The sequence below is a fragment of the Pseudophryne corroboree genome, chromosome 2 (genome assembly GCF_028390025.1).
Source record: "Pseudophryne corroboree isolate aPseCor3 chromosome 2, aPseCor3.hap2, whole genome shotgun sequence".
In the NCBI taxonomy this organism is placed as follows: domain Eukaryota; kingdom Metazoa; phylum Chordata; class Amphibia; order Anura; family Myobatrachidae; genus Pseudophryne; species Pseudophryne corroboree.
The window spans coordinates 595292859-595320522 of NC_086445.1; the positions used below are offsets into that span (position 1 = coordinate 595292859).

Genomic DNA, 27664 nt, shown 5'->3' on the forward strand with positions numbered 1-27664 from the left:
GTTGAGTTGAAATTTCTTACCTGGAAGGTGGTCATGTTGTTGGCCTTAGCATCAGCAAGGCGACTGTCAGAATTGGCGGCTTTGTCATATAAGAGCCCCTACTTGATTTTTCATGTGGATCGAGCTGAATTGAGGACACGTCCGCAATTTTTGCCTAAAGTGGTTTCTTCGTTCCATATGAATCAACCTATTGTGGTGCCTGTGGCTACAAGTGACCTGGAGGATTCCAGATCCCTAGACGTAGTCGGGGCCTTAAAAATGTATGTAGCCAGGACTGCTACAATTAGGAAAACAGAGGCTCTGTTTGTCCTGTATGCGGCCAATAAGATTGGCGCTCCTGCTTCGAAGCAGACTATTGCTCGCTGGATCTGTAATACAATTCAGCAGGTTCACTCTACGGCTGGATTGCCGGTACCAAATTCGGTTAAGGCCCATTCCACTAGGAAGGTGGGCTCTTCTTGGGCGGCTGCCCGAGGCGTCTCGGCTTTACAACTTTGCCGAGCGGCGACTTGGTCGGGGTCAAACACTTTTGCTAAATTCTACAAGTTTGATACCCTGGCTGATGAGGACCTAGCGTTTGCTCAGTCGGTGCTGCAGAGTCATACGCACTCTTCCGCCCGATTGGATGCTTTGGTATAAACCCCATGGTCCTTACGGAGTCCCCAGCATCCTCTAGGACGTAAGAGAAAATAAGATTTTAAACCTACCGGTAAATCTATTTCTCCTAGTCCGTAGAGGATGCTTGGCGCCCGTCCCAGTGCGGGAACTCTGCAAGACTTGTGTATAGTTGTTGCTTACATAAGGGTTATGTTACAGTTGACATCGGTCTTGGACCGTTACTGTTGTTTGTTCATACTGTTAACTGGTTATGTATGTTCCAGGTTACATGGTATGATTGGTGTGGGCTGGTATGAATCTTGCCCTTGGATTGCTAAATCCTGCTTTGTATTGTCCATTTCCTCTGGGCACAGTTCTCTAACGGAGGTCTGGAGGAGGGGCATAGAGGGAGGAGCCAGTGCACACCCATAGTCAAAGTTCTTTTAAGGTGCCCTATCTCCTGCGGAGCCCGTCTATACCCCATGGTCCTTACGGAGTCCCCAGCATCCTCTACGGACTAGGAGAAATAGATTTACCGGTAGGTTTAAAATCTTATTTCTCTGACGTCCTAGTGGATGCTGGGAACTCCGTAAGGACCATGGGGAATAGCCGGGCTCCGCAGGAGACTGGGCACTCTAAAGAAAGATTAGGTACTATCTGGTGTGCACTGGCTCCTCCCTCTATGCCCCTTCTCCAGACCTCAGTTAAAATCTGTGCCCGGCCAGAGCTGGGTGCTCCTAGTGGGCTCTCCTGAGCTTACTAGAAAAAGTATTTATTAGGTTTTCTCTGACGTCCTAGTGGATGCTGGGGACTTCGTAAGGACCATGGGGAATAGCGGCTCCGCAGGAGACTGGGCACAGCTAAGAAAGATTTAGGACTACCTGGTGTGCACTGGCTCCTCCCACTATGACCCTCCTCCAGACTTCAGTTAGAATCCTGTGCCCGGCTGAACTGGATGCACACTAGGGGCTCTACTGAGCTCCTAGATGGAAAGTATATTTTAGGTTTTTTTATTTTACAGTGAAATCTGCTGGCAACAGACTCACTGCAGCGAGGGACTAAGGGGAGAAGAAGCGAACCTACCTAACTGGTGGTAGCTTGGACGGCTTAGGCTACTGGACACCATTAGCTCCAGAGGGATCGACCGCATGGAACCGGCCATTGGTGTTCGGTCCCAGAGCCGCGCCGCCGGCCCCCTTACAGAGCCAGAAGCCAGAAGAATCCGGAAAATTGGCGGCAGAAGACTTCAGTCTTCACCAAGGTAGCGCACAGCACTGCAGCTGTGCGCCATTGTTCCTCATACACACTTCACACTCCGGTCACTGAGGGTGCAGGGCGCTGGGGGGGGGGGGGGGGGGCGCCCTGAGAAGCAGTAAATACACCTTGGCTGGCAAATATATCACAATATATAGCCCCAGAGGCTATATATGTGATAAATACCCATACCAGAATCCATAAAAAAGCGGGAGAAAAGTCAGCTGAAAAAGGGGCGGAGCTATCTCCCTCAGCACACTGGCGCCATTTCTCCCTCACCGCTCCGCTGGAAGGAAGCTCCCTGGCTCTCCCCTGCAGTCTACACTACAAAAAAGGGTAAAAAAGAGAGGGGGGGCACTAAATTTAGGCGCAATATACAAATAGCAGCTATAAGGGGATATAATTTAGTTAATCCCTGATTTATATAGCGCTCTGGTGTGTGCTGGCATACTCTCTCTGTCTCCTCAAAGGGCTTTGTGGGGTCCTGTCTTCTGTCAGAGCATTCCCTGTGTGTGTGCGGTGTGTCGGTACGGCTATGTCGACATGTTTGATGAGGATAATGATGTGGAGGCGGAGCAGATGCCTATAGAAGGGGTGTCACCCCCTGCGGGGCAGACACCTGAGTGGATGGACTTATGGAAGGAATTGCGTGCACGTGTCGACTCCTTACACAAAAAATTTGACGACATGCCAAATGCGGGACAGCCGGCTTCTCAGCTCGTGCCTGTTCAGGCGTCTCAAAGGCCATCGGGGGCTCTAAAACGCCCGCTACCTCAGGTGGCAGACGCGGATGTCGACACGGATACTGACACCAGTGTCGACGACGATGAGTCTAGTTTAATGTCCACTAAGGCCATTCGTTGCATGATTGAAGCAATGAAAGAGGTGTTACAAATTTCTGATATAAACCCAGGTACCACTAAAAAGGGTATTATGTTTGGGGAGAAAAAACTACCCGTAGTTTTTCCACCATCAGAAGAATTAAATGAAGTGTGTGAAGAAGCGTGGGCTTTCCCTGATAAAAGATTGGTAATCTCTAAAAAGTTACTAATGGCGTTCCCTTTCCCGCCAGAGGATAGGTCACGTTGGGAGACACCCCCTAGGGTGGATAAAGCGCTCACACGTTTGTCTAAAAAGGTGGCACTACCGTCTCCGGATACGGCCGCCCTCAAGGAACCTGCTGATAGAAAGCAGGAGGCGATCCTGAAGTCTGTATATACACACTCAGGCATTATACTTAGACCAGCTATTGCGTCAGCATGGATGTGCAGTGCTGCCGCTGCGTGGTCAGATTCCCTGTCAGAAAATATTGACACCCTAGACAGGGACACTATTCTGCTAACCATAGAGCATATAAAAGACTCAGTCTTATACATGAGAGATGCACAGAGGGAGATCTGCCGGCTGGCATCTGAAATAAGTGCATTGTCCATTTCTGCTAGGAGAGGCTTATGGACTCGCCAGTGGACAGGGGATGCAGATTCAAAAAGGCACATGGAAGTTTTGCCTTATAAGGGTGAGGAGTTATTTGGGGATGGTCTCTCGGACCTAGTTTCCACAGCAACTGCTGGGAAGTCAGCATTTTTACCCCATGTTCCCTCACAGCCTAAAAAGGCGCCGTTTTTATCAGGTACAGTCCTTTCGGACTCAGAAAAACAGGCGTGGAAAAGGCGGGTCCTTTCTGTCCAGAGGCAGAGGTAGGGGAAAAAGGCTGCAACAAACAGCAGGTTCCCAGGAGCAAAAGTCCTCCCCTGCTTCTTCCAAGTCCGCCGCATGACGGTCGGGCTCCACAGGCGGAGCCAGGTACGGTGGGGGGGCGCCTCAAAAATTTCAGCGATCAGTGGGCTCGCTCACAGGTGGATCCCTGGATCCTGCAAATAGTATCTCAAGGGTACAAACTGGATTTCGAGGCGTCTCCACCCCACCGGTTCCTAAAATCTGCCTTGCCGATTACTCCTTCAGACAGGGAGGCTGTGCTAGCGGCAATTCACAAGCTGTATTCCCAGCAGGTGATAGTCAAAGTACCCCTACTTCAACAAGGACGGGGTTACTATTCCACACTGTTTGTGGTACCGAAACCGGACGGTTCGGTGAGACCCATTTTAAATTTGAAATCCTTGAACACATACATAAAAAGATTCAAGTTCAAGATGGAATCGCTCAGGGCGGTTATTGAAAGCCTGGACGAGGGGGATTACATGGTATCCCTGGACATCAAGGATGCTTACCTGCATGTCCCAATTTACCTTCCTCACCAGGAGTACCTCAGATTTGTGGTACAGGATTGCCATTACCAATTCCAGACACTACCGTTTGGACTGTCCACGGCACCGAGGGTGTTTACCAAGGTAATGGCAGAAATGATGATACTCCTTCGAAAAAAGGGAGTTTTAATTATCCCGTACTTGGACGATCTCCTAATAAAGGCGAGGTCCAGGGAGCAGTTACTGGTCGGAGTAGCACTATCTCGGGAAGTGCTACAACAGCATGGCTGGATTCTAAACATTCCAAAGTCACAACTGGTTCCTTCCACACGCTTACTGTTCCTGGGGATGATTCTGGACACAGAACAGAAAAAAGTGTTTCTCCCGCAGGAGAAAGCCAAGGAGCTGTCATCTCTAGTCAGAGACCTCCTAAAACCAAAACGGGTATCGGTGCATCACTGCACACGAGTCCTCGGAAAAATGGTGGCTTCGTACGAAGCAATTCCATTCGGCAGGTTCCATGCAAGGACCTTCCAGTGGGACCTCTTGGACAAGTGGTCGGGATCGCATCTTCAGATGCATCAACTGATAACCCTGTCTCCAAGGACCAGGGTGTCTCTACTGTGGTGGCTGCAGAGTGCTCGTCTTCTAGAGGGCCGCAGATTCGGCATACAGGACTGGGTCCTGGTGACCACGGATGCCAGCCTTCGGGGCTGGGGCGCAGTCACACAGGGAAGAAATTTCCAGGGACTTTGGTCAAGTCAGGAGTCGTCCCTACACATAAACATTCTGGAACTGAGGGCCATTTACAATGCCCTAAGTCATGCAAGGCCCCTGCTTCAAAACCAGCCGGTTCTGATCCAATCGGACAACATCACGGCAGTCGCCCATGTAAACCGACAGGGCGGCACAAGAAGCAGGGTGGCGATGGCAGAAGCCACAAGGATTCTCCGATGGGCGGAAAATCACGTACTAGCACTGTCAGCAGTGTTCATTCCGGGAGTGGACAACTGGGAAGCAGACTTCCTCAGCAGACACGACCTACACCCGGGAGAGTGGGGACTTCATCCAGAAGTCTTCCTCCTGTTGGTAAACCGTTGGGAAAGGCCACAGGTGGACATGATGGCGTCCCGCCTCAACAAAAAGATAAAGAGATATTGCGCCAGGTCAAGGGACCCTCAGGCGATAGCTGTGGACGCTCTAGTGACACCGTGGGTGTACCAGTCGGTTTATGTGTTCCCTCCTCTGCCTCTCATACCAAAGGTACTGAGAATAATAAGAAGGCGAGGAGTAAGAACGATACTCGTGGTTCCGGATTGGCCAAGAAGAGCTTGGTACCCGGAACTTCAAGAAATGTTATCAGAGGACCCATGGCCTCTACCGCTCAGACAGGATCTGCTACAGCAGGGGCCCTGTCTGTTTCAAGACTTACCGCGGCTGCGTTTGACGGCATGGCGGTTGAATTCCGGATCCTAAAGGAAAAGGGCATTCCGGGGGAAGTCATGCCTACGCTGATAAAAGCCAGGAAAGAAGTAACCGCAAACCATTTTCTCTATCGTCCTAGTGGATGCTGGGGTTCCTGAAAGGACCATGGGGAATAGCGGCTCCGCAGGAGACGGGGCACAAAAAGTAAAGCTTTTCCAGATCAGGTGGTGTGCACTGGCTCCTCCCCCTATGACCCTCCTCCAGACTCCAGTTAGATTTTTGTGCCCGGCCGAGAAGGGTGCAATCTAGGTGGCTCTCCTAAAGAGCTGCTTAGAAAAAGTTTAGCTAGGTTTTTTATTTTACAGTGATTCCTGCTGGCAACAGGATCACTGCAGCGAGGGACTGAGGGGAGAAGGAGTCAACTCACCTGCGTGCAGGATGGATTGGCTTCTTGGCTACTGGACATCAAGCTCCAGAGGGACGATCACAGGTACAGCCTGGATGGTCACCGGAGCCGCGCCGCCGGCCCCCTTGCAGATGCTGAAGTCAGAAGAGGTCCAGAATCGGCGGCTGAAGACTCCTGCAGTCTTCTAAAGGTAGCGCACAGCACTGCAGCTGTGCGCCATTTTCCTCTCAGCACACTTCACACGGCAGTCACTGAGGGTGCAGGGCGCTGGGAGGGGGGCGCCCTGGGAGGCAAATGTAACCTATATAAAGGCTAAAAATACCTCACATATAGCCCCCAGAGGCTATATGGAGATATTTAACCCCTGCCTGATTTCTCTAAATAGCGGGAGACGAGCCCGCCAGAAAAGGGGCGGGGCCTATCTCCTCAGCACACGGCGCCATTTCCTCTCACAGCTCCGCTGGTCAGGACGGCTCCCAAGTCTCTCCCCTGCACTGCACTACAGAAACAGGGTAAAACAGAGAGGGGGGGCAAATTAATGGCGATATTTTGATATAACAAAGCAGCTATAAGGGAGCACTTATTATAAGGCTATCCCTGATATATATATATATATAGCGCTTTTGGTGTGTGCTGGCAAACTCTCCCTCTGTCTCCCCAAAGGGCTAGTGGGTCCTGTCTTCGTTAGGAGCATTCCCTGTGTGTCTGCTGTGTGTCGGTACGTGTGTGTCGACATGTATGAGGACGATATTGGCGTGGAGGCGGAGCAATTGCCAAATATGAGGATGTCACCCCCTAGGGAGTCGACACCAGAATGGATGCCTTTATTTATGGAACTACGGGATAGTGTCAACACGCTAAAGCAGTCGTTTGACGACATGAGACAGCCGGACAATCAATTAGTGCCTGTCCAGGCGACTCAAACACCGTCAGGGGCTGTGAAACGCCCTTTGCCTCAGTCGGTCGACACAGACCCAGACACAGGCGATGACTCCAGTGGTGACGGTGACGAATCAACCGTATTTTCCAGTAGGGCCACACGTTATATGATTTTGGCAATGAAGGAGGCGTTACATTTAGCTGATACTACAGGTACCACTAAACAGGGTATTATGTGGGGTGTGAAAAAACTACCTATAGTTTTTCCTGAATCAGAAGAACTAAATGACGTGTGTAATGAAGCGTGGGTTGCCCCTGATAAAAAGCTGATAATTTCAAAGAAATTACTGGCATTATACCCTTTCCCGCCAGAGGTTAGGGAGCGCTGGGAAACACCTCCTAGGGTGGACAAGGCGCTAACACGCTTATCTAAACAAGTGGCGTTACCCTCTCCTGAGACGGCCGCACTTAAAGATCCATCAGATAGGAGGATGGAAAATATCCAAAAAAGTATATACACACATGCAGGTGTTATACTACGACCAGCTATAGCGACTGCCTGGATGTGCAGTGCTGGGGTAGTTTGGTCAGAGTCCCTGATTGAAAATATTGATACCCTGGACAGGGACAATATTTTACTGTCGTTAGAACAAATAAAGGATGCATTTCTTTATATGCGTGATGCACAGAGGGATATCTGCACACTGGCATCACGGGTAAGTGCTATGTCCATTTCGGCCAGAAGAGCTTTATGGACGCGACAGTGGACAGGCGATGCGGATTCAAAACGGCATATGGAAGTTTTGCAGTATAAAGGGGAGGAGTTATTTGGAGTCGGTCTATCAGATTTGGTGGCCACGGCTACAGCCGGGAAATCCACCTTTCTACCTCAAGTCACTCCCCAACAGAAAAAGGCACCGACCTTTCAACCGCAGCCCTTTCGTTCCTTTAAAAATAAGAGAGCAAAGGGCTATTCATATCTGCCACGAGGCAGAGGTCGAGGGAAGAGACAGCAACAGGCAGCTCCTTCCCAGGATCAGAAGCCCTCCCCGGCTTCTACAAAAGCCTCAGCATGACGCTGGGGCTTCTCAAGCGGATTCGGGGACGGTGGGGGGTCGTCTCAAAAATTACAGCGCGCAGTGGGCTCACTCGCAAGTAGATCCCTGGATCCTGCAGATAATATCTCAGGGGTACAGGTTGGAATTAGAGACAGATCCACCTCGCCGTTTCCTGAAGTCTGCTTTACCAACGTCCCCCTCCGAAAGGGAGACGGTTTTGGAAGCCATTCACAAGCTGTACTCTCAGCAGGTGATAGTCAAGGTACCTCTTCTGCAACAAGGGAAGGGGTATTATTCCACTCTTTTTGTGGTACCGAAGCCGGATGGCTCGGTAAGGCCTATTCTAAATCTGAAGTCCTTGAACCTGTACATAAAGAAGTTCAAGTTCAAGATGGAGTCACTCAGAGCAGTGATAGCGAACCTGGAAGAGGGGGACTTTATGGTATCCTTGGACATCAAGGATGCGTATCTCCACGTTCCAATTTACCCCTCACACCAGGGGTACCTCAGGTTCGTTGTACAAAACTGTCACTATCAGTTTCAGACGCTGCCGTTCGGATTGTCCACGGCACCTCGGGTCTTTACAAAGGTAATGGCCGAGATGATGATTCTTCTTCGAAGAAAAGGCGTATTAATTATCCCATACTTGGACGATCTCCTAATAAGGGCAAGGTCCAGAGAACAGCTAGAGATGGGATTAGCACTGTCTCAAGAAGTGCTAAAACAGCACGGGTGGATTCTGAATATTCCAAAATCCCAGTTAATGCCGACAACTCGTCTGCTGTTCCTAGGGATGATTCTGGACACGGTTCAGAAAAAGGTTTTTCTCCCGGAGGAAAAAGCCAAGGAGTTATCAGAGCTTGTCAGGAACCTCCTAAAACCAGGAAAGGTGTCTGTACATCAATGCACAAGAGTCCTGGGAAAAATGGTGGCTTCTTACGAAGCAATTCCATTCGGCAGATTCCACGCAAGAATTTTCCAAAGGGATCTGTTGGACAAATGGTCAGGGTCGCATCTTCAGATGCACCTACGGATAACCCTGTCTCCAAGGACAAGGGTGTCTCTTCTGTGGTGGTTGCAGAGTCCTCATCTATTGGAGGGCCGCAGATTCGGCATACAGGATTGGATCCTGGTGACCACGGACGCCAGCCTGAGAGGCTGGGGAGCAGTCACACAAGGAAGAAACTTCCAGGGAGTATGGACGAGCCTGGAAACGTCTCTTCACATAAACATTCTGGAACTAAGAGCAATATACAATGCTCTAAGCCAGGCAGAACCTCTGCTTCAAGGAAAACCGGTGTTGATCCAGTCGGACAACATCACGGCAGTCGCCCATGTGAACAGACAGGGCGGCACAAGAAGCAGGAGTGCAATGGCAGAAGCTGCAAGGATTCTTCGCTGGGCAGAGAATCATGTGATAGCACTGTCAGCAGTGTTCATCCCGGGAGTGGACAACTGGGAAGCAGACTTCCTCAGCAGACACGATCTTCACCCGGGAGAGTGGGGACTTCATCCAGAAGTCTTCCACATGCTGGTAACCCGTTGGGAAAGACCAATGGTGGACATGATGGCGTCTCGCCTCAACAAAAAACTGGACAGGTATTGCGCCAGGTCAAGAGATCCGCAGGCAATAGCTGTGGACGCGCTGGTAACGCCGTGGGTGTACCAGTCGGTATATGTGTTTCCTCCTCTGCCTCTCATACCAAAAGTATTGAGAATTATACGGCAAAGAGGCGTGAGAACGATACTAGTGGTTCCGGATTGGCCAAGAAGGACTTGGTACCCGGAACTTCAAGAGATGATCACGGAAGATCCGTGGCCTCTACCTCTAAGGAGGGACTTGCTTCAGCAGGGTCCCTGTCTGTTTCAAGACTTACCGCGGCTGCGTTTGACGGCATGGCGGTTGAACGCCGGATCCTAAAGGAAAAAGGCATGCCGGAAGAAGTCATTCCTACTTTGATTAAAGCAAGGAAGGAAGTAACCGTGCAACATTATCACCGAATTTGGCGAAAATATGTTGCGTGGTGCGAAGATCGGAGTGTTCCGACGGAGGAATTTCAACTGGGTCGATTCCTACATTTCCTGCAATCAGGATTGTCTATGGGTCTCAAATTGGGATCTATTAAGGTTCAAATTTCGGCCCTGTCGATTTTCTTTCAAAAAGAATTGGCTTCAGTCCCTGAAGTCCAGACCTTTGTTAAGGGAGTGCTACATATACAGCCTCCTGTGGTGCCTCCAGTGGCACCGTGGGATCTCAATGTGGTTTTGGATTTTCTAAAATCTCATTGGTTTGAACCACTAAAGAAGGTGGATTTGAAATATCTCACATGGAAAGTTACCATGCTTCTAGCCCTGGCTTCGGCCAGGAGAGTGTCAGAACTGGCAGCTTTATCTTACAAAAGCCCATATCTGATTTTCCATTCGGACAGGGCAGAACTGCGGACTCGTCCGCATTTTCTCCCTAAGGTGGTGTCAGCATTTCATCTGAACCAGCCTATTGTAGTGCCTGCGGCTACAAGTGACTTGGAGGACTCCAAGTTACTGGACGTTGTCAGAGCATTAAAAATATATATTGCAAGGACAGCTGGAGTCAGAAAATCTGACTCGTTGTTTATATTGTATGCACCCAACAAGATGGGTGCTCCTGCGTCTAAGCAGACGATTGCTCGTTGGATCTGTAGCACAATCCAACTTGCACATTCTGTGGCAGGCCTGCCACAGCCTAAATCTGTGAAGGCCCACTCCACAAGTAAGGTGGGCTCATCTTGGGCGGCTGCCCGAGGGGTCTCGGCATTACAACTCTGCCGAGCAGCTACGTGGTCAGGGGAGAACACGTTTGTAAAATTTTACAAATTTGATACTCTGGCTAAGGAGGACCTGGAGTTCTCTCATTCGGTGCTGCAGAGTCATCCGCACTCTCCCGCCCGTTTGGGAGCTTTGGTATAATCCCCATGGTCCTTTCAGGAACCCCAGCATCCACTAGGACGATAGAGAAAATAAGATTTTACTTACCGATAAATCTATTTCTCGGAGTCCGTAGTGGATGCTGGGCGCCCATCCCAAGTGCGGATTATCTGCAATAATTGTACATAGTTATTGTTAACTAATTCGGGTTATTGTTGAAGGAAGCCATCTTTCAGAGGCTCCGCTGTTATCATACTGTTAACTGGGTTTAGATCACAAGTTGTACGGTGTGATTGGTGTGGCTGGTATGAGTCTTACCCGGGATTCAAAATCCTCCCTTATTGTGTACGCTCGTCCGGGCACAGTACCTAACTGGAGTCTGGAGGAGGGTCATAGGGGGAGGAGCCAGTGCACACCACCTGATCTGGAAAAGCTTTACTTTTTGTGCCCTGTCTCCTGCGGAGCCGCTATTCCCCATGGTCCTTTCAGGAACCCCAGCATCCACTACGGACTCCGAGAAATAGATTTATCGGTAAGTAAAATCTTATTATCACCGCATTTGGCGAAAATATGTTGCGTGGTGTGAGGCCAGGAAGGCCCCTACAGAGGAATTTCAGCTGGGTCGTTTTCTGCACTTCCTATAGTCAGGAGTATGGGCCTAAAATTGGGTTCCATTAAGGTCCAGATTTCGGCTCTGTCGATTTTCTTCCAGAAAGAACTGGCTTCACTGCCTGAAGTTCAGACTTTTGTAAAGGGAGTGCTTCATATTCAACCCCCTTTTGTGCCTCCTGTGGCACCTTGGGATCTCAATGTGGTGTTGAGTTTCCTAAAATCACATTGGTTTGAACCACTTAAAACCGTGGATCTGAAGTATCTCACGTGGAAAGTGGTCATGTTATTGGCCTTGGCTTCGGCCAGGCGTGTGTCAGAGTTGGCGGCTTTGTCATGTAAAAGCCCTTATCTGATTTTCCATATGGATAGGGCAGAATTGAGGACTCGTCCCCAGTTTCTCCCTAAGGTGGTATCAGCTTTTCACTTGAACCAACCTATTGTGGTGCCTGCGGCTACTAGGGACTTGGAGGATTCCAAGTTACTGGACGTAGTCAGGGCCTTGAAAATTTATGTTTCCAGGACGGCTGGAGTCAGGAAAACTGACTCGCTTTTTATCCTGTATGCACCCAACAAAATAGGTGCTCCTGCTTCTAAGCAGACTATTGCTCGCTGGATTTGTAGCACAATTCAGCTGGCGCATTCTGCGGCTGGATTGCCGCATCCTAAATCAGTGAAAGCCCATTCCACAAGGAAGGTGGGCTCATCTTGGGCGGCTGCCCGAGGGGTCTCGGCTTTACAACTTTGCCGAGCTGCAACTTGGTCAGGGGCAAACACATTTGCTAAATTCTACAAATTTGATACCCTGGCTGAGGAGGACCTTGAGTTCTCTCATTCGGTGCTGCAGAGTCATCCGCACTCTCCCGCCCGTTTGGGAGCTTTGGTATAATCCCCATGGTCCTTACGGAGTCCCCAGCATCCACTAGGACGTCAGAGAAAATAAGAATTTACTCACCGGTAATTCTATTTCTCGTAGTCCGTAGTGGATGCTGGGTGCCCATCCCAAGTGCGGATTGTCTGCAATACTTGTATATAGTTATTGCCTAGCTAAAGGGTTATTGTTGAGCCATCTGTTGAGAGGCTCAGTTATATTTCATACTGTTAACTGGGTTTAATATCACGAGTTATACGGTGTGATTGGTGTGGCTGGTATGAGTCTTACCCGGGATTCAAAATCCTTCCTTATTGTGTCAGCTCTTCTGGGCACAGTATCCTAACTGAGGTCTGGAGGAGGGGCATAGAGGGAGGAGCCAGTGCACACCAGGTAGTACCAAATCTTTCTTATAGTGTGCCCAGTCTCCTGCGGAGCCCGTCTATTCCCCATGGTCCTTACGGAGTCCCCAGCATCCACTACGGACTACGAGAAATAGAATTACCGGTGAGTAAATTCTTATTTTTTCTTAATTTTTTTTTCTTCTATAGCAGGCATTCCCAGCCGCGGTCCTCAAGGCACACCAACAGTGCAGGTTTTAGTGATATCCAGGCTGCAGCACAGAGCTACTAATTAAGTCACCTGTGCTGAAGCCTGGATATCACTAAAACTTGCACTGTTGGTGTGCTTTGAGGACCGTGGTTGGGAATGCCTGTTCTATAGGTTATCCAAACTGTTGAAAGCTCACAAACCGGCTTCTGCACGGATTTATTAGTGTCTGGAATTCTTACTTCACCTGGTGTGCTGCTAAGAATTACGATGTATACAATTTCAGAACTTCCAGACTTTTGGCTTTTCTGCAACAAAGCCTGGACTTAGGCCTTCGTCTGGGCTCCCTCAAGGTTCATATTTCTGCCTTGTCGGTGTGGTTTCAGAGGAAGATTGCATCTATTCCTGATGTTCATACTTTCACTCAAGGCATTTTTTTCATCAACTAGGGGTCACTGGAGTACTCTTGGGATATGGACGGGGCGTAGCCGGAAATGGCACATTTAAATATTTAAATTAGTAACTGGTCACCCCCTCCATACTCCCATAAACCCTTCAGTATTTTTCTGTGCCTCTAGTCGGGAGGTACATTGGACAGGATTGTCCTTCGATTCTTCAAGCAAGTTTATTTTTAGTTTTTTTCTACCCACTCCCTTCCCAACTTATTAGAGAAGTGGGGTCCGGGATAGTGGGTGCTGCAGAACAGCAGCAGATGGTCTGCCGGTGCCCATGATAAGGGCCCCGCCATTGACCAGAGCAGAGTTGATTGCAGCCTCAGGCTGCACAAAGAAGCTGGACCGTGCTTAGTTCAGAAGCCCGTGATAGCCTCCCCTGGTACAGGTAATGAGCGGTTAGGCAGCTCACACTGCCGCCGCTCACTTGTGTTGGATGCAGGACTGCACAGCAGCCGCCGCTGGGCGCCAAGCAAGTGGACAAAGTTCACAACAACACTTCCTGCCTGCCCAGCTGCGGACTGCATAGCAGCCGCCGCTGGGCGCCAAGCCACCATTCACTGGCTGTATTCCACTGCCCAGCCGCGGACTGCACAGCAGCCGCCACTGGGCGCTAAGCTGCTTCCCGGCCGTCCGCTCCCATACCCGCGCTCCCCAGTCCCTGGACGCAGCAGAGCCCCCTCCCGCTAGCCGCTACCCGCCAGAGCTCCGGAGCCGCGAACGGCGGCTCTGTATGCAGAGGGGGGAGAGGTAAAAGGCTAACGGCAGACAGCTCTCACTGCTGCCGCGGTCCGTCTCTGAGAAGGGAGATCGCGGGGAGAGGGGGTGGTGAGTAATGCCCGCAGGGAGGCCCCATAACTAAGCTGCGTTTAAGGCAGCAGACAGCTCAGGCTATTTAAGCCTGTGCGGAGGTCAGTGATTTTCAGGACTGCTGGGCACTGTAAGGCTATGTTACCTGTAAAGATGTGTGTATATATAGGGGTATATATGTATATCTATATGGATATGTGTATATTTATGGTTATATATTTCCAAAAGTATGTTTGTATGTGTATAGATATAGATATATATAGATATATGGGTCTTTGTATATAGCTACATCATGAGTATGTATCAATACACTTATCTTGCAATGGCAAGCACATGGCGGACACCATTTTAACGTTACTTCCTGCTTCTTCCCATGAAGTGGCTGCACTACAACACTCGGACTCTGGAGGAGCCAGGGTGTTAGGAATTTTTATTTTATTGGTTTTGTACACCTAGTTTCACTATTGTAGGTTAAACACGTGCACTGTAATGCGGATTCATACACACTTGCCTTATGTGATACGAAGCACGGTACTGGTCTGTCCTTCTGGGCTTACTGGTTAGTGTACATAATGAGTGCGTCTAATGTAAAGTTAAACAAGCAGCTTCGCTGCCATGTCTGTCAGACAGTATGTCGAACAAATACGACTGCACATACGACGCGTATACTGCCTGGGGAGACTTTGTTATTATTTGTCTTATAAATTGACAGTTTCAGCTAGGTTGATTTCTGTCTATTCAATGCCAGCCCTCGTATCACAGCCGGCCATTGATAATTAACAGGCAGTACGTCAGGTTCTCAACGAAAACTGGAGACCGTTTTTCCCGATAATGCGGTATGGTGGCTAAACAGGGAACGCTGGTGTGTTTTCCATATTCAGCATATCTTACTAAGCAGCTCAGACGAATACGGACTCAAGCCGATCCTCTTTGGGGGATACTAGCGCGTCTTTGCCCTGGGTACAGCAGTAGGGGTGGTGCTTAGCCCTGCTTTGGTGCGGGTTTTGGGTTAACAAGACGGAATTGGCATGGCAATTCAGTTCACGTTTGCCCTCCAAGTAGAACACCTTATACTTGTACAGCTTCTGTGGACGTCGGCCAGTTTAGTTTCCTTTCATCTTCACTAGTTGCGGCACGACGAGCACTTTCGCTATGTTCTTAACAGAACGAAGTCTGAAGCATTACCTTACACTGGCTACAGGTTTTGTCCTGTCTTGGACAAACGCATTTCGTACGAAAGACACAAATCTAATTTCCTGCCATTCTCTACACAAATTCCTGATTAGAATACTCAGGATATAGTCTTTACACCTCAATCCTTTTCAGGCCGTGCTACAAAAACATCCACATACAGGATATGTGGTAGAAGACGTGGTTTCAACAAACCACTAATTGTCGTCAACACGTATACGGTTAGGGTACTGCCGCCTACTTCAAGGCATCGTTAACCAGGTTTTCAGTGGCTTTTACAGGACGCTAAGCCCACTGACAGGCAAGTGCCATAATGTGTTTCCAGACCATCACCGATCGTCAGTTGTGGGCGTCCACAGTTGGGTGAATCTGCAAGTTTAGGTTCTCCGCTTTCATAATACAGGTCGATTGTCTTCTACCATTACAATTTGCAATTCAGGTCTGCCTGGGTCAGAAGACAAGACGGCGGATCTGCAGACAGCGATACAAACGCAGGATGTTCTTCAGTTTGATACTGACCCTAAAAGAGGTCTACCAGTACGTAGTTTACTACATATTCAAAAGAACTACCTGCAGTTGGTAGTTCTGGCTTTCCACAAACAACAGTACTTAGACGCATCAAGCCTACTTATGTTTTGCAGTAGACACCATTTTCACTTTCAGGCGCTACCGTTTGGCTTCGTATCTGCGCCTCGGGTGGTCACAAGTACTGGCTGTCATGATAGCTCATCTCAGATTCCTTAGACTGATAACAGTTCCGTGCTTTGCAAATCTGCTCAACAAAGCTCCGTCTCCACGCTTATTCCTGCAACGTGTCTTACTAACGTACAATGGCGTCGCTCAGCACGGTTGGATTGTCAACCTAAAGTAATCAAGCCTCATTCCGTAACAAATGATTCATGCATAGGAATGATTCCGTGGATCAACGGATTTACCTGTTTGAGCATAACACACAAAGGGTTCGTCTTTGCGTACAGTTAGTACACATTCCACGACCAGTCTCCATCCATTTGGGCATTCGACTGTTAGGAAGGAGGGTGGCGTCTTTCGACGGACTCCAGTTCGCAAGAGTTCGCTCAGGTCATTGTCACCTGGATGTTATTGCACGCATCTACATATTCATCAGATAGTGGGGTTGTCTTCAAGGGCCGGAGTATCACTACTCTAGTGGCTCCAAATACACATTCACCGCAGGGAAAATGTTCGGCGTCTGGAATTGGCTAATTCTCAGACGGTCGCGAGTCTCAGAGGTTGGGAAGCTGTGGTCCCAAATTATCAACTTCACAGAAGATTGCTGTCAATAAAATTTCCTGGAACTCGGGCAATTTACAACGCGCTGCGGTAGGCGGTGCACATGCTCCGGCCTCAGCCTGTCCACGTGCAGTCAGACAACGCAACTGCGATCGAGGAGGACTTCGAAGTCGCATGGCAATGTGACAAGTGCTCAAATCCTCAATTGGGCCGAGCATCACCAAGTGATATTGTCGGCAAGGTTCATTCTGGGAGTGGACAACTGGGAGGCAGATTATCCCAGCAGTCAGGATTTTCATCCAGGAAACTGGGCCTTCAATTCGGAAGCATCCCTGATGTTGGCAAGCGGTGCAGTTACCCACAGGGGGATCTAATGGCATCTTGCCAAAAATCATCAACCATCTCAGACAGTGTCCAAAACTAGAGCTCCAAAGGCAGGGGCAGTGGATGCTCTCATGATTGTGTGGCCGTACAGCTTGGTGCAGCTGTTTCCACCGTTTACGCTGCTTTCTCGCTTGCTAAAACAAACCAAACGAGAGTCCACGACGGTCGTACTACTGGCGCCTCATTGTCCTCGGAGGGCATGGTTCTCGGATCCCTGCAACCTATTCGCAGCCGATTATTTACCACTCCTGCCACATCCACACCTGTTACGACAGGTTCCGTGCCTTTATCCCGATTTCGCGAGGTGGCGCTTCACGGGGTGGCTGTTGACACCGCCCTCTTAAGAAGGGAGGGCATGCCACAATCTGTTCTACCAACCATGTTAAGTGCTAGGAAGCCAGTTACGCCAGCTCATTATCACAGAATTTGGCGTGCCTATATAGGTTGGTGGGAAGCTCGGAAGTTCCGACATTATCTTTATCATTATCCCGTCTTTTCATATTTTTACAGACTGGATTAGGTGGAGGACTACGTTTCTACACTCAAGGTGCAGGTCTTGGCATTTTCAATTTACCTGCAAAGGCGTTTGGCTCTTTTGCCGACTGTACTTACTTTCCAGTAAGGTGTCCTCAGAGTACAACCTCCATTTATACCACCTACAGCGCCATGGGCCTTGAATCTGGTTGAATTTTTTTTTTTACAGTCTTCATATTTTGAACCCTTATATCAAGTGGAGGTTAAGTTTCTCACTTGGAAAACAGTTTCTCTTAGCCTTGGCCTCAGCAAGGCGTGTTCTACATTGGGTGCCTTGTCATGCAAGCCACCGTATCTGGTGTTTTATAATCATAGAGCGGAACTTCGCACGAATTCCGTTTTCCTTCCGAAGATGTTACACATCACTTACTCAATCGTAGTTCCTGGGTTATCAGTAGGTTCAGGAACTTCAGCTACTTTAGATATGGTACGCGCACTACGCGTTTATGTAGCCAAACATCAATTGTACGTTAAACAATTACATTGTTTGTTCTCTATAAGGTAGTTAAGATAGCTTAGACAGCTTCCAAGCAGACCTTATACTATACGTCAGTCTTAGCTTCATAATAGACAACCGCCTACATCAGTGTCAGGCCATTCCACAAGTTCTTCGGAAAGTCATAGGCAGGCTACAACCGCCTACATCAGTGTCAGACCATTCCACACGTTCTTTGGGAACGTCATGGGCAGCAGGTTGAGAAGTTTCTACGAAACAACTTACACGCGCTGCTACAAGGTCATGAGTGCATGGTCATCAGTGCACACGTTTGTGCGCTGTAACATGTTAACAGGTTTACGGCATCAGCTTCTTGCTTTGGCCGTCTAGTGTTACAGGTGCCACACAGCTCTCCCGCCTAAGGGGGAACTTTGGTACGTCCCAAGAGTACTCCAGTGACCCCTAGTGGATTCAAAGAAAAGGATTTACCTGCTAAGTACCAAAATCCTATTTTTACGGATTCAGTCTCCCTACAGTATGTCCCTCCTATGGCTCCATGGGATCTGTCTGTTGTCTTGAATGCCATATAAGAGTCTCCATTTGAACCTCTTGAGTCTGTGGACCTTTTAATATCTTTTGCTTAAGGTCGTGTTCCTGCTGGCTATTGCCTCTGCTAGGAGGGTGTCGGACTTAGGGCTGACGACAGAACAAAGCTCCTTTCTGATTTTTCACCGTAAACGGGCACTTCTTCAAACTTGCCCTGATTATTTGCCTTAGGTGGTGTCCTCTTTTCACCTTAACCAAGAGATTGTGGTTCTGGCTTTTATCTTTTCTGGTTTGTCCTCCAAAGAGCGATTTTTGGATGTGGTACGGGCTCTCTGTATTTACGTGGAGAGGACTGCCTCTCTCAGGAGGTCAGATACCCTTTTTGTACTTTTTTTTTTTTGGTTTTCACAAACGTGGCTGGCCTGCAAATAAGCCAACCTTGGCCAGATGGATTAGAATGTTGATTGCACAAGTCTATACGCAGGCTGGACTCCCAGCTATTGCTGCTATCAAAGCCCATTCTACTTGGTCTGTTAAACCTCCTTGGGCGGCCTGCCAAGGCGCGTCCGCTGAATAATTGTGCAAGGCGGCTACGTGGTCCTCAGTGAACACGTTCATTAAGTTCTATGCCTTTGATGCTTCCGTCTCCCAGGATGCTTCCTTTGGACGCCGGGTTCTTGTGCCCACTATGGTGCATCCCCTCCCATGAGGAACTGCTTTAGGACATCCCCCAATGTATTCCCAGTGGAACACAGTGTATCCCGCTGCAGAAAAGGAGATTTATGGTACTTACCATAGTTAAATCTCTTTCTGCGAGGTACACTGGGTTCCACAGGGCGCCCACCCTGACGCACTTAGCTTCTTTGGGTTTGTATGGCATTAGCCGCTGGTCCCTTCTCCTGTCGTGAGAATGTGTTTCTATGTGACTAACATCTGCCTCCTCTTTCCTGCTACTGCATTGGACTGGTTAACGAAACTGAGCTCCAGTGTCCGGAGGCGGCAATATAGAGGAGGCTGTGCTTAGCCTGTTGGTGCCTCTAGATCAAGATCCAACTCTACACCCTGATGCATTCCCTGTGGAACCCAGTGTACCTTGCAGAAAGAGTTAACTATGGTAAGTCTACCATAAATCTCCTTATTATAATATATTTGCAGACATAAACCATATCAATATGTGATATAATAAATACACATTATGGGGTGTATTCAGTAGCTGTCAGATCCTTTCTGACGGAAATATTCCGAAAGGTCACTATTCAACGAGCTGGCCAAATCTGGTTTGGCAGCTCCCGACAGCTGCTCTGTCCCTGCTCGTCTCCTCACCCATCCACACCGCTCCGTCCCTGCTCTTCTCCTCACATGGTCCTGTCTCCGCTGACCTGTCCCCCGTCTCATCTCCCCAGTTCCGACATTGTCAATACGATTTAAAAAAAAAAAGTCAGATTGACATGGTCTGAACCGGGACCAAAATCTGTCTGATTTGGCCGTGGAACACGTGAATCCGTGGCTAATCTGACAATGCGTGTGGTTTCCGGCAAGTTGGGAATTCCCGACTTGTCGGAAAAAATGGCCCAGCATTGAATAGGTCGGAACCCCTTCCGACCTAAATCTGTCTGTAGCTGCCGTCTTTCCGACAAGACGGCAGCTCTCGACACTTAAGGAATCTCACACAGGGTATATTCAATAACTCGATAGTATCCAATTAGCCCCGATCCTGCCCTGATACTGCGATTCTGGCCATCGGTCATTAATCGCAGTATCTTGTTACAAGCCATTTTCATCAGTCGAAAATGGACCCGCGATCACACGAAAACACATGGGATCGGGAATAAGTCCCTGATGTGTTACTGTGGCTCCGGAAGACCGCTTATTGTGAATTATGTTTAGAGTGCCTGAGAGGAAGGAGCGCGCCGCGTTGGTATAATACTGTTTTTATGGCAACCCCAGGTTTTCTGCTTATGCTGGCAAAGGTAAAACCTTAAGGACCAGTAAATTTAATTTTTACCTCCCTATGTCCTACAATACTATATCCACAGCGGACTCGTCTATAGCTAGTGCTAGTATTTAAACTAGTAATTTTCTATTTCAGTGATCACTCCTGTATCTTACAATTCTACTGGTGGCTTGGTGCTAACTCTTGGCCAAGGTGATGTGGGCCAACTGGGCCTGGGAGAAGATGTGATGGAACGTAAGAAGCCAGCACTGGTACCTCTTCCAGAACAGATTGTACAGGCTGAGGCAGGAGGAATGCACACAGTGTGTCTTGGAACATCAGGGAGTGTGAGTTTGTTTTTGATACAGCATATTCTGTTTAACATATTCATTTAATTTTTTTTGTGTGTGGTTATCACTTTATTGCTCACTAGTGTCTTTTTCAATAGATTTATACTTTTGGCTGTAATGACGAAGGGGCATTAGGCCGAGACACTACAGAAGAGGGTTCAGAAACGCAACCTGGAAAGGTCGATTTACCTGAAAAGGTAGTTCAAGTGTCCGCCGGGGACAGTCACACTGCTGCGTTGACGGAGGATGGAAGAGTGTTCATCTTTGGATCTTTCAGGGTATTTGTGTTTTTCTTGTCTCTGCAGCTATCTGTCCTAAATGGAAGCACTCCATGTCCATTGCTTCATTCTCTCTCTTAGGCTATACAAGAAAAGTCGAAAGGCCAAGTAGCCCTATTTTTTTTTTTTTCTTTTCTTTAGTGTCCATTTATGAGTAGTAGACATATGGTAAAGATCCTGTCCTCAAAAGATTCTCTTCCTTCTCATATACTCTGTGCATAAGAGGAAAAATGAGAACAATATAATGGTGAGAATGCCCAACCATCTTCCAATTCAAAGGGTAAACACTTAAAGTTAAAGACGTTCACATAAAGGTATCTATCGGCATCTTGTCAGAGACCATCCTTTAAAGACTTTTGCATATTTCTGCTTGCAGAAATAATGGGCACCCATGAGTATTCACGCCTTAACGATCAGGCAGTTAAATTGCTCCATCAAAAGGCAGGGCGCCCAAAAAAACAATTGCATTTTCCATTGTGTTTGCTGGTGTATTACTGGACTTTGATTAATGTTTTCCTTCTCTTAGGACAACAATGGTGTTATCGGGTTACTGGAGCCAATGAAGAAAAGTATGGTTCCTATACAGGTGCAAATAAATGTACCAGTTGTGAAAATAGCCTCAGGTGAGTGCAATGGTATTATGGTGCTTTTAATAGGTATTTTCAATCAGGAAATGGTCCAGGTACTTGCACACGTTCATTCAGAAAAAGGCATGTATAACTACACACATGGGGGGAAAAGGTGGTGAGAGCCAGAAGTGTGGTTAAAAATTTGGACTCTAGTCTACTTAAACTATACTGTGTTTTGTAGTATATTAGACACATTTCCAATGTTGGTTGGTTCGTATACCCCAATTCCTAAAGGTGCACACTTCTGTGACTGAAAATGCATGTTAATTTTGATCAGCGTATATATACATTTTATTCTTCTACATGCCATAACGGACACAGGCTTTAAACAGTGGATAGGCTGAGTAGAAGTGTGGAGCAAAAAACGGTTATCTGTTTTCCCAGCAGTGGCAGCCCAGGCGCCATCTCCCCTATATCCCAGCCCAGGCAAGCCAGTTTTTGGTTTGGTGCCTTGCAGCAGCGGTCACTGTTAGACAAGGGCTGCCTTTAAGTAGCCTCAACTCTTATTTTATTGCTGCTTTTTTTAGTGGGCAGCGTAGACGTTCTGCAGGACGCCCGCGTTGCCGCTCCACCAACCTCCGGCGCCAATGACCACAACGTTGGCGATTGGGTCTTTGGCTGGATCCTCCTCTGCACATGGATCTGCAGCCGGGCTTCACGGGGGACGGGTAAGCACAGCTCCCTGCTTGCAGGGAGCCACATAGTAGAGGCGTTTCACCGTCTGGTAAGGGACTCCTGGCGGCGCTGACAGCGGTTCTTCAGAGTCACCTGCACACCCCATTAGATCAGCAGGAAAGCAGGTCTTTGGGCACCGTATTCATAGCAGCCTTTTGCACTGGGGCTCCATGTTAGTAGTGGGAGGTCAGCACTCCCAATTAGCAACTCCCCTGGTGCTTTCCCTCGGAGGCACCCCACCACTGGGTTTCTTCGCCTCTCTCCTCCCTAGCTGAGACGCTGAGCGGCCATTTTACTTCTCTGCCTACAGCAACAAGTCTCCAGAGAGTTGGCTCCTGGTCTTCCTTTATAGCTCCTCAGTGGTCAGGTTATACAGTTAGCGCCTTCCTACCTACTGGACTGTTGAGCCTTTTCTGACCATTTTTACTTGTAGTGAATGTACCTGTGTGCTTGTTTCTGTTTTAGAATGTTCATTATTCACTTAGCAATTTCGGCACTGCTATCTCTTTTGACATAACAGCTAGCCATATTGCATTACAGAAACCAAGGGGTTTCCTAAGCCCCACTTATTCATAACCTTCAGTATGCTATCCCTTGTCACACACGTCTGTGTGTATGTGTAAAAAAAAAAAAAAAAAAATATATATATATATATATATAATGTGGTATAGACCTAATTATGCGCTATGTGAAAGCTACAAACCTTATGACGTACTCTCTGTTAGCTAGAGTACAGACAAAAGAATACAAAAATACAGAATGTCAAAGGGAGCTGTATGTGTTGATTAGTGAAATACTTTTCCAGATTATGACCACAAAGTGATAAAATCAGTGGGTTTATTCACACATTATCTATGCACATTATACTTTAGTGAACATAGATTATCACATAAAAATCCAATGGTACATATATTTAAAATACAGATTACAATTTTGTTGAAGACATGATATAATCAGTATATTCCATCCAATAGTGTTTTATACAGGATGTCTGATGTTCTCACAAAAAACCATACCCGACGCGTTTCGTCCCAAAGGACTTCATCAGGGGTTCATGTCAATCAATATTGGAAGAGTTATGGGGGCAAGAAACCGATTTAACGGTAATGCGATTCCCACAAGCAAATTCAAGGAATTAAAATCAAAACAGAATCACGCTGAGTGCACCAGTATTCACCATTGGTCCGGCCCTCATATAAGTGCAAACTGAGAGGTTGTGCTGTTGTATTCCCTATCAGCCACAACCACATTTATAATGATCCGGCTTTGAATGATGACAGGCTCTCCTGAACAGCAGTGTCCATATATATATTCTTGTATGGAGTGCACTCATCAGACTGGTCATGAAGTCAGCAGAGATTTATTGTAGCATAGGGTAAATCATCACACCAACGTTTCGGTCCTTACTGGACCATTGTCAAGGTTGAAGTGATACATCCACAGTAAACCCATGGATGTTCCATCCATCTCGGTCACCAACACTGCCCCCGGGTTTGTAGTTCACAAGTAACATTAACAATTTTGAGTTTGTCTTTTGGACTTTACATGGCTCTTGTGTCTTCACGAAAGTAATGACACCTCTGTGCCACAAATGAGCTATGTGGATTCTATTTTAACTGGACAATCTTCTTATCTTCACCCAGTCTCCATATGTCCTCAGTGAACACCTCAGTCTCGCGATAGATATTCATTAGTCGTACGGATGTATCATCAATTCGAGGAAGTCTTCTTGGCTTTATTTCAGATGATGCTCCATCTGTGGGCCTTGCTTGGCTCGAGTTCATAGGGTCTTCCTTCTGGTGGACAAACTTTGGGACCTACACGATTCGCATGTGCTTGCATTAATCCCGAGTTACATAGTAACATTGTATCTAAGGTTGAAAAAAGACAATTGTCCATCGAGTTCAACCTATTTGTGGTCTCCTATGCACGATTATTTTGTATAAAATTTTGACTGATGCTGATGTCTGCCGTTACGTTTTATCCCTCTTTTTTATAATAACCACAGTGCGTGACTATGCCCCGTAACCCTGGATATCCTTATCCATTAGGAATTTATCTAACCCATTCTTAAAGGTGTTGACTGAGTCGGCCATTACAACTCCCTCAGGCAGGGAATTCCAAACACGTATCGTCCTTACCGTAAAAAAGCCTTTACGCCTTATTGTGCGGAATCTCCTCTCCTCTAACCTGAGCTAGTGTCCACGAGTTCTCTGTGTTGATCTAACCAAAAACAGGTCCTGCGCAAGATCTGTATATTGTCCCCTTATATATTTGTAAATGTTTATCATGTCCCCTCTTAATCTCCTCTTTTCCAGTGTAAACATGCCTAGTCTTGCAAGCCTTTCCTCGTATTCCAGCGTCTCCATACCCTTAATTAGTTTGGTCGCCCGCCTTTGAACCTTTTCTAGCTCCAGGATATCCTTTTTGTAGTAAGGTGCCCAGAATTGTACACAGTATTCAAGGTGTGGCCTCACAAGTGATTTATATAACGGGAGTATAATACTCTCGTCCCTAGCATCAATTCCCCGTTTTATGCATGCTAATATCTTATTAGCCTTCTTTGCTGCAGTCCTACCTTGGGTACTACTGCTTAGTTTGCTATCTATGAGGACACCTAAGTCCTTTTCCAGTACAGAATCCCCTAATTTTACCCCATTTAGTAGGTAGGTGTTATTTTTGTTCTTGTTGCCACAGTGCATTACCTTACACTTGTCTGTATTGAAGCGCATTCTCCATTTCGCTGCCCAAGCTTCTAATTTAACTAAGTCGTTCTGAAGCGACTCAGCATCCCCCTCCGCATTTATAACTTTACATAATTTGGTATCATCTGCAAAAATTGACACCATGCTCTCTAGACCTTCTGTTAGGTCGTTAATGAAAATATTGAACAATAGCGGTCCTAATACTGAGCCTTGTGGCATACCACTTAGCACTTCAGTCCAAGTTGAAAAAGATCCATTAACCACAACGCGCTGCTCCCTATTATCTATCTAACCAGTTTTTGACCCAAGTGCATATTGTGCTTCCTAGCCCTGATTCTTATAACTTGTAGATGAGTCTCGTGTGGTACAGTGTCGAATGCTTTGGCAAAATCTAAAAAGATTACATCCACCTCTTTACCCTGATCTAGGTTTGCGCTTACTGTTTCATAAAAGCCAAGTAAGTTGGTTTGACAGGATCTGTCCTTCATAAACCCATGTTGATTCCTTTTAATGACCTTATTGACTTCAAGGAACTTCTGAATACTATCTCTTAGAATACCTTCCAATACTTTCCCCACTATAGATGTAAGACTTACTGGTCTATAATTACCTGGTTCAGCTTTACTTCCCTTTTTGAATATAGGCACTACTTCCGCTATACGCCAGTCTTTGGGAACCATACCTGATATTACTGAATCCTTAAAGATCAAAAATAGCGGTTTTGCAAGTTCAGAGTGAAGCTCCATTAGAACCCTTGGTTGAATACCATCGGGACCTGGTGACTTATTAATCTTTAAATGTTTTAATCGGTCACAGACTACTTCCTCGCTTAAATAAGTACCTAATCAGTGGGATATTCTCATTATTAAGATTGTGTTAGTCCCTGAATTGGGTCCTCTCTAGTAAATACTGTTGAAAAAAAACTCATTTAGTGTGTCCGCTATGTCATTATCATTTTTGCTTAAGACTCCCAACTTGTCTTTTAGAGGGCCTATACTCTCCTTCTTTAATCTCTTGCTATTAATGTATTTAAAGAATTTTTTGGGATTCGCTTTGCTTTCCTTTGCTACTAGTTTTTCAGTTTCTACTTTAGCCGCTCTTATTTCCTTTTTGCATATTTTGTTACATTCCTTATAGTGCTGAAATGACTCTGCTTCCCCCGTCAGATTTGTATTTTTTTTAAATGCTCGCCTTTTCTTGCCCATAAGTTCCTTTATCTTTTTGTTAAGCCACATCGGTTTATGATTTTTATCCCTTTTTTTGCTGCTCGTAGGAATAAATTTGAGTGTATTTTTAGCTAGCAGGAATTTTAGTACCTCCCATTTCTCCGTAGTATTTTTTCCTAAAAACGAACCTTCCCATTCAATATCCCTGAAAAATACCCTCATCTTTTCAAAATTCGCTTTGCTAAAGTTTAGAGTCCTAGTTGAGCCAGTATAGGGCTGTTTATGAAAACTGATATTGAATGTGACCATATTGTGGTAGTTTCCTATGGGTTCCCCTACTATAATACTTGATACCAAATCCCCATTGTTTGTTAATACCAGGTCTAAGATTGCATTGTACCTATTTGGTTCCTCAATTAGTTGAACTAAGTAGTTATCATTAAGTGTGTTTAAAAACATATTGCCCATGAATCATTTTTCCAAATTATCTCTGGATAGTTAAAATCTCCCGTCACTACTATGTCTCCTCCTGCTGCTCTTTCAGTTTGCTTTAGTAACAGTTTAACTCCTGCATTCGGATACTGGGCTTTCTGGTCTCCACCTTCAACATGTTCGAGTCTGCCTGGTTTCACACCCGGCTGCTTCAGATTAAGGGTTCTGGCCCGATGGAACAAATCCCCAACTATTAATCAAAACGCAGGGGCTGACTTTTGGATTCCGGATTGGGTTCTCCACTGACGCAAGTCTGCATGGGTGGGGGGGTTAATCACCTGTCAACAGTCCTTTCTGGGTCGGTGGACTGCTCAAGAGAGCAGACTTCCGATCATTCTGAAACTCCAAGTGGTCTTTACAGCTCTTTGTCCAGCTCTGCCACTCCTCCAGTATTGTCTGGTCCGAGTACAGCCCGACAAAGCAACAGCTGTTGGCTACATCAACCATCAAGATTGCAGTCGCTGCTCCATGAAAGAAGCGTTGCTTTCTCAGTCGGGCAGAGCTGCCGGTCTTCAGTCTCGGAGTCCTAAATTGGGAAGCGGACTTCCTAAGCCGCCAGGACATTCATTCTAGTAAGTGTGCTCTTCATCCAGATGCCTTTGGTTGGACCTAGGAGGGCACTGGGTCATTGTGTTTCTTGATATTTGTGTGATGCCTTAGTTTTAATGGAGCTGATTGCCACATTGCCTAAAAACAATGTCTGGCCAGATTTTCTGGTTAGTCACGTACATATCCAGCTATAGATTTTATGTGTTGTGGGTTTTGTTTTGTTTGTTTTTTAAAATCAGATTATAATTTATTTTTCTCTATCGTCCTAGTGGATGCTGGGGTTCCTGAAAGGACCATGGGGAATAGCGGCTCCGCAGGAGACAGGGCACAAAAAGTAAAGCTTTAGGATCAGGTGGTGTGCACTGGCTCCTCCCCCTATGACCCTCCTCCAAGCCAGTTAGATTTTTGTGCCCGGCCGAGAAGGGTGCAATCTAGGTGGCTCTCCTAAAGAGCTGCTTAGGAAAGTTTAGCTTAGGTTTTTTATTTTACAGTGAGTCCTGCTGGCAACAGGATCACTGCAACGAGGG

At 47.1% G+C, this 27664-nt stretch overlaps 1 protein-coding gene across 2 annotated transcripts in view; it reads left to right on the plus strand.

The window, feature by feature from the left end:
- Positions 1 to 27664, plus strand: part of RCC1 (regulator of chromosome condensation 1) — a 138890-nt gene that overhangs the window by 18563 nt on the left and 92663 nt on the right. For both annotated transcript variants that reach the window (XM_063954634.1, XM_063954633.1), the window contains exons 3-5: positions 20450 to 20640; positions 20742 to 20921; positions 21448 to 21544. In XM_063954634.1, coding sequence (XP_063810704.1) covers positions 20450 to 20640; positions 20742 to 20921; positions 21448 to 21544 — 468 coding nt within the window. The remainder of the gene's footprint in view (positions 1 to 20449; positions 20641 to 20741; positions 20922 to 21447; positions 21545 to 27664) is intronic.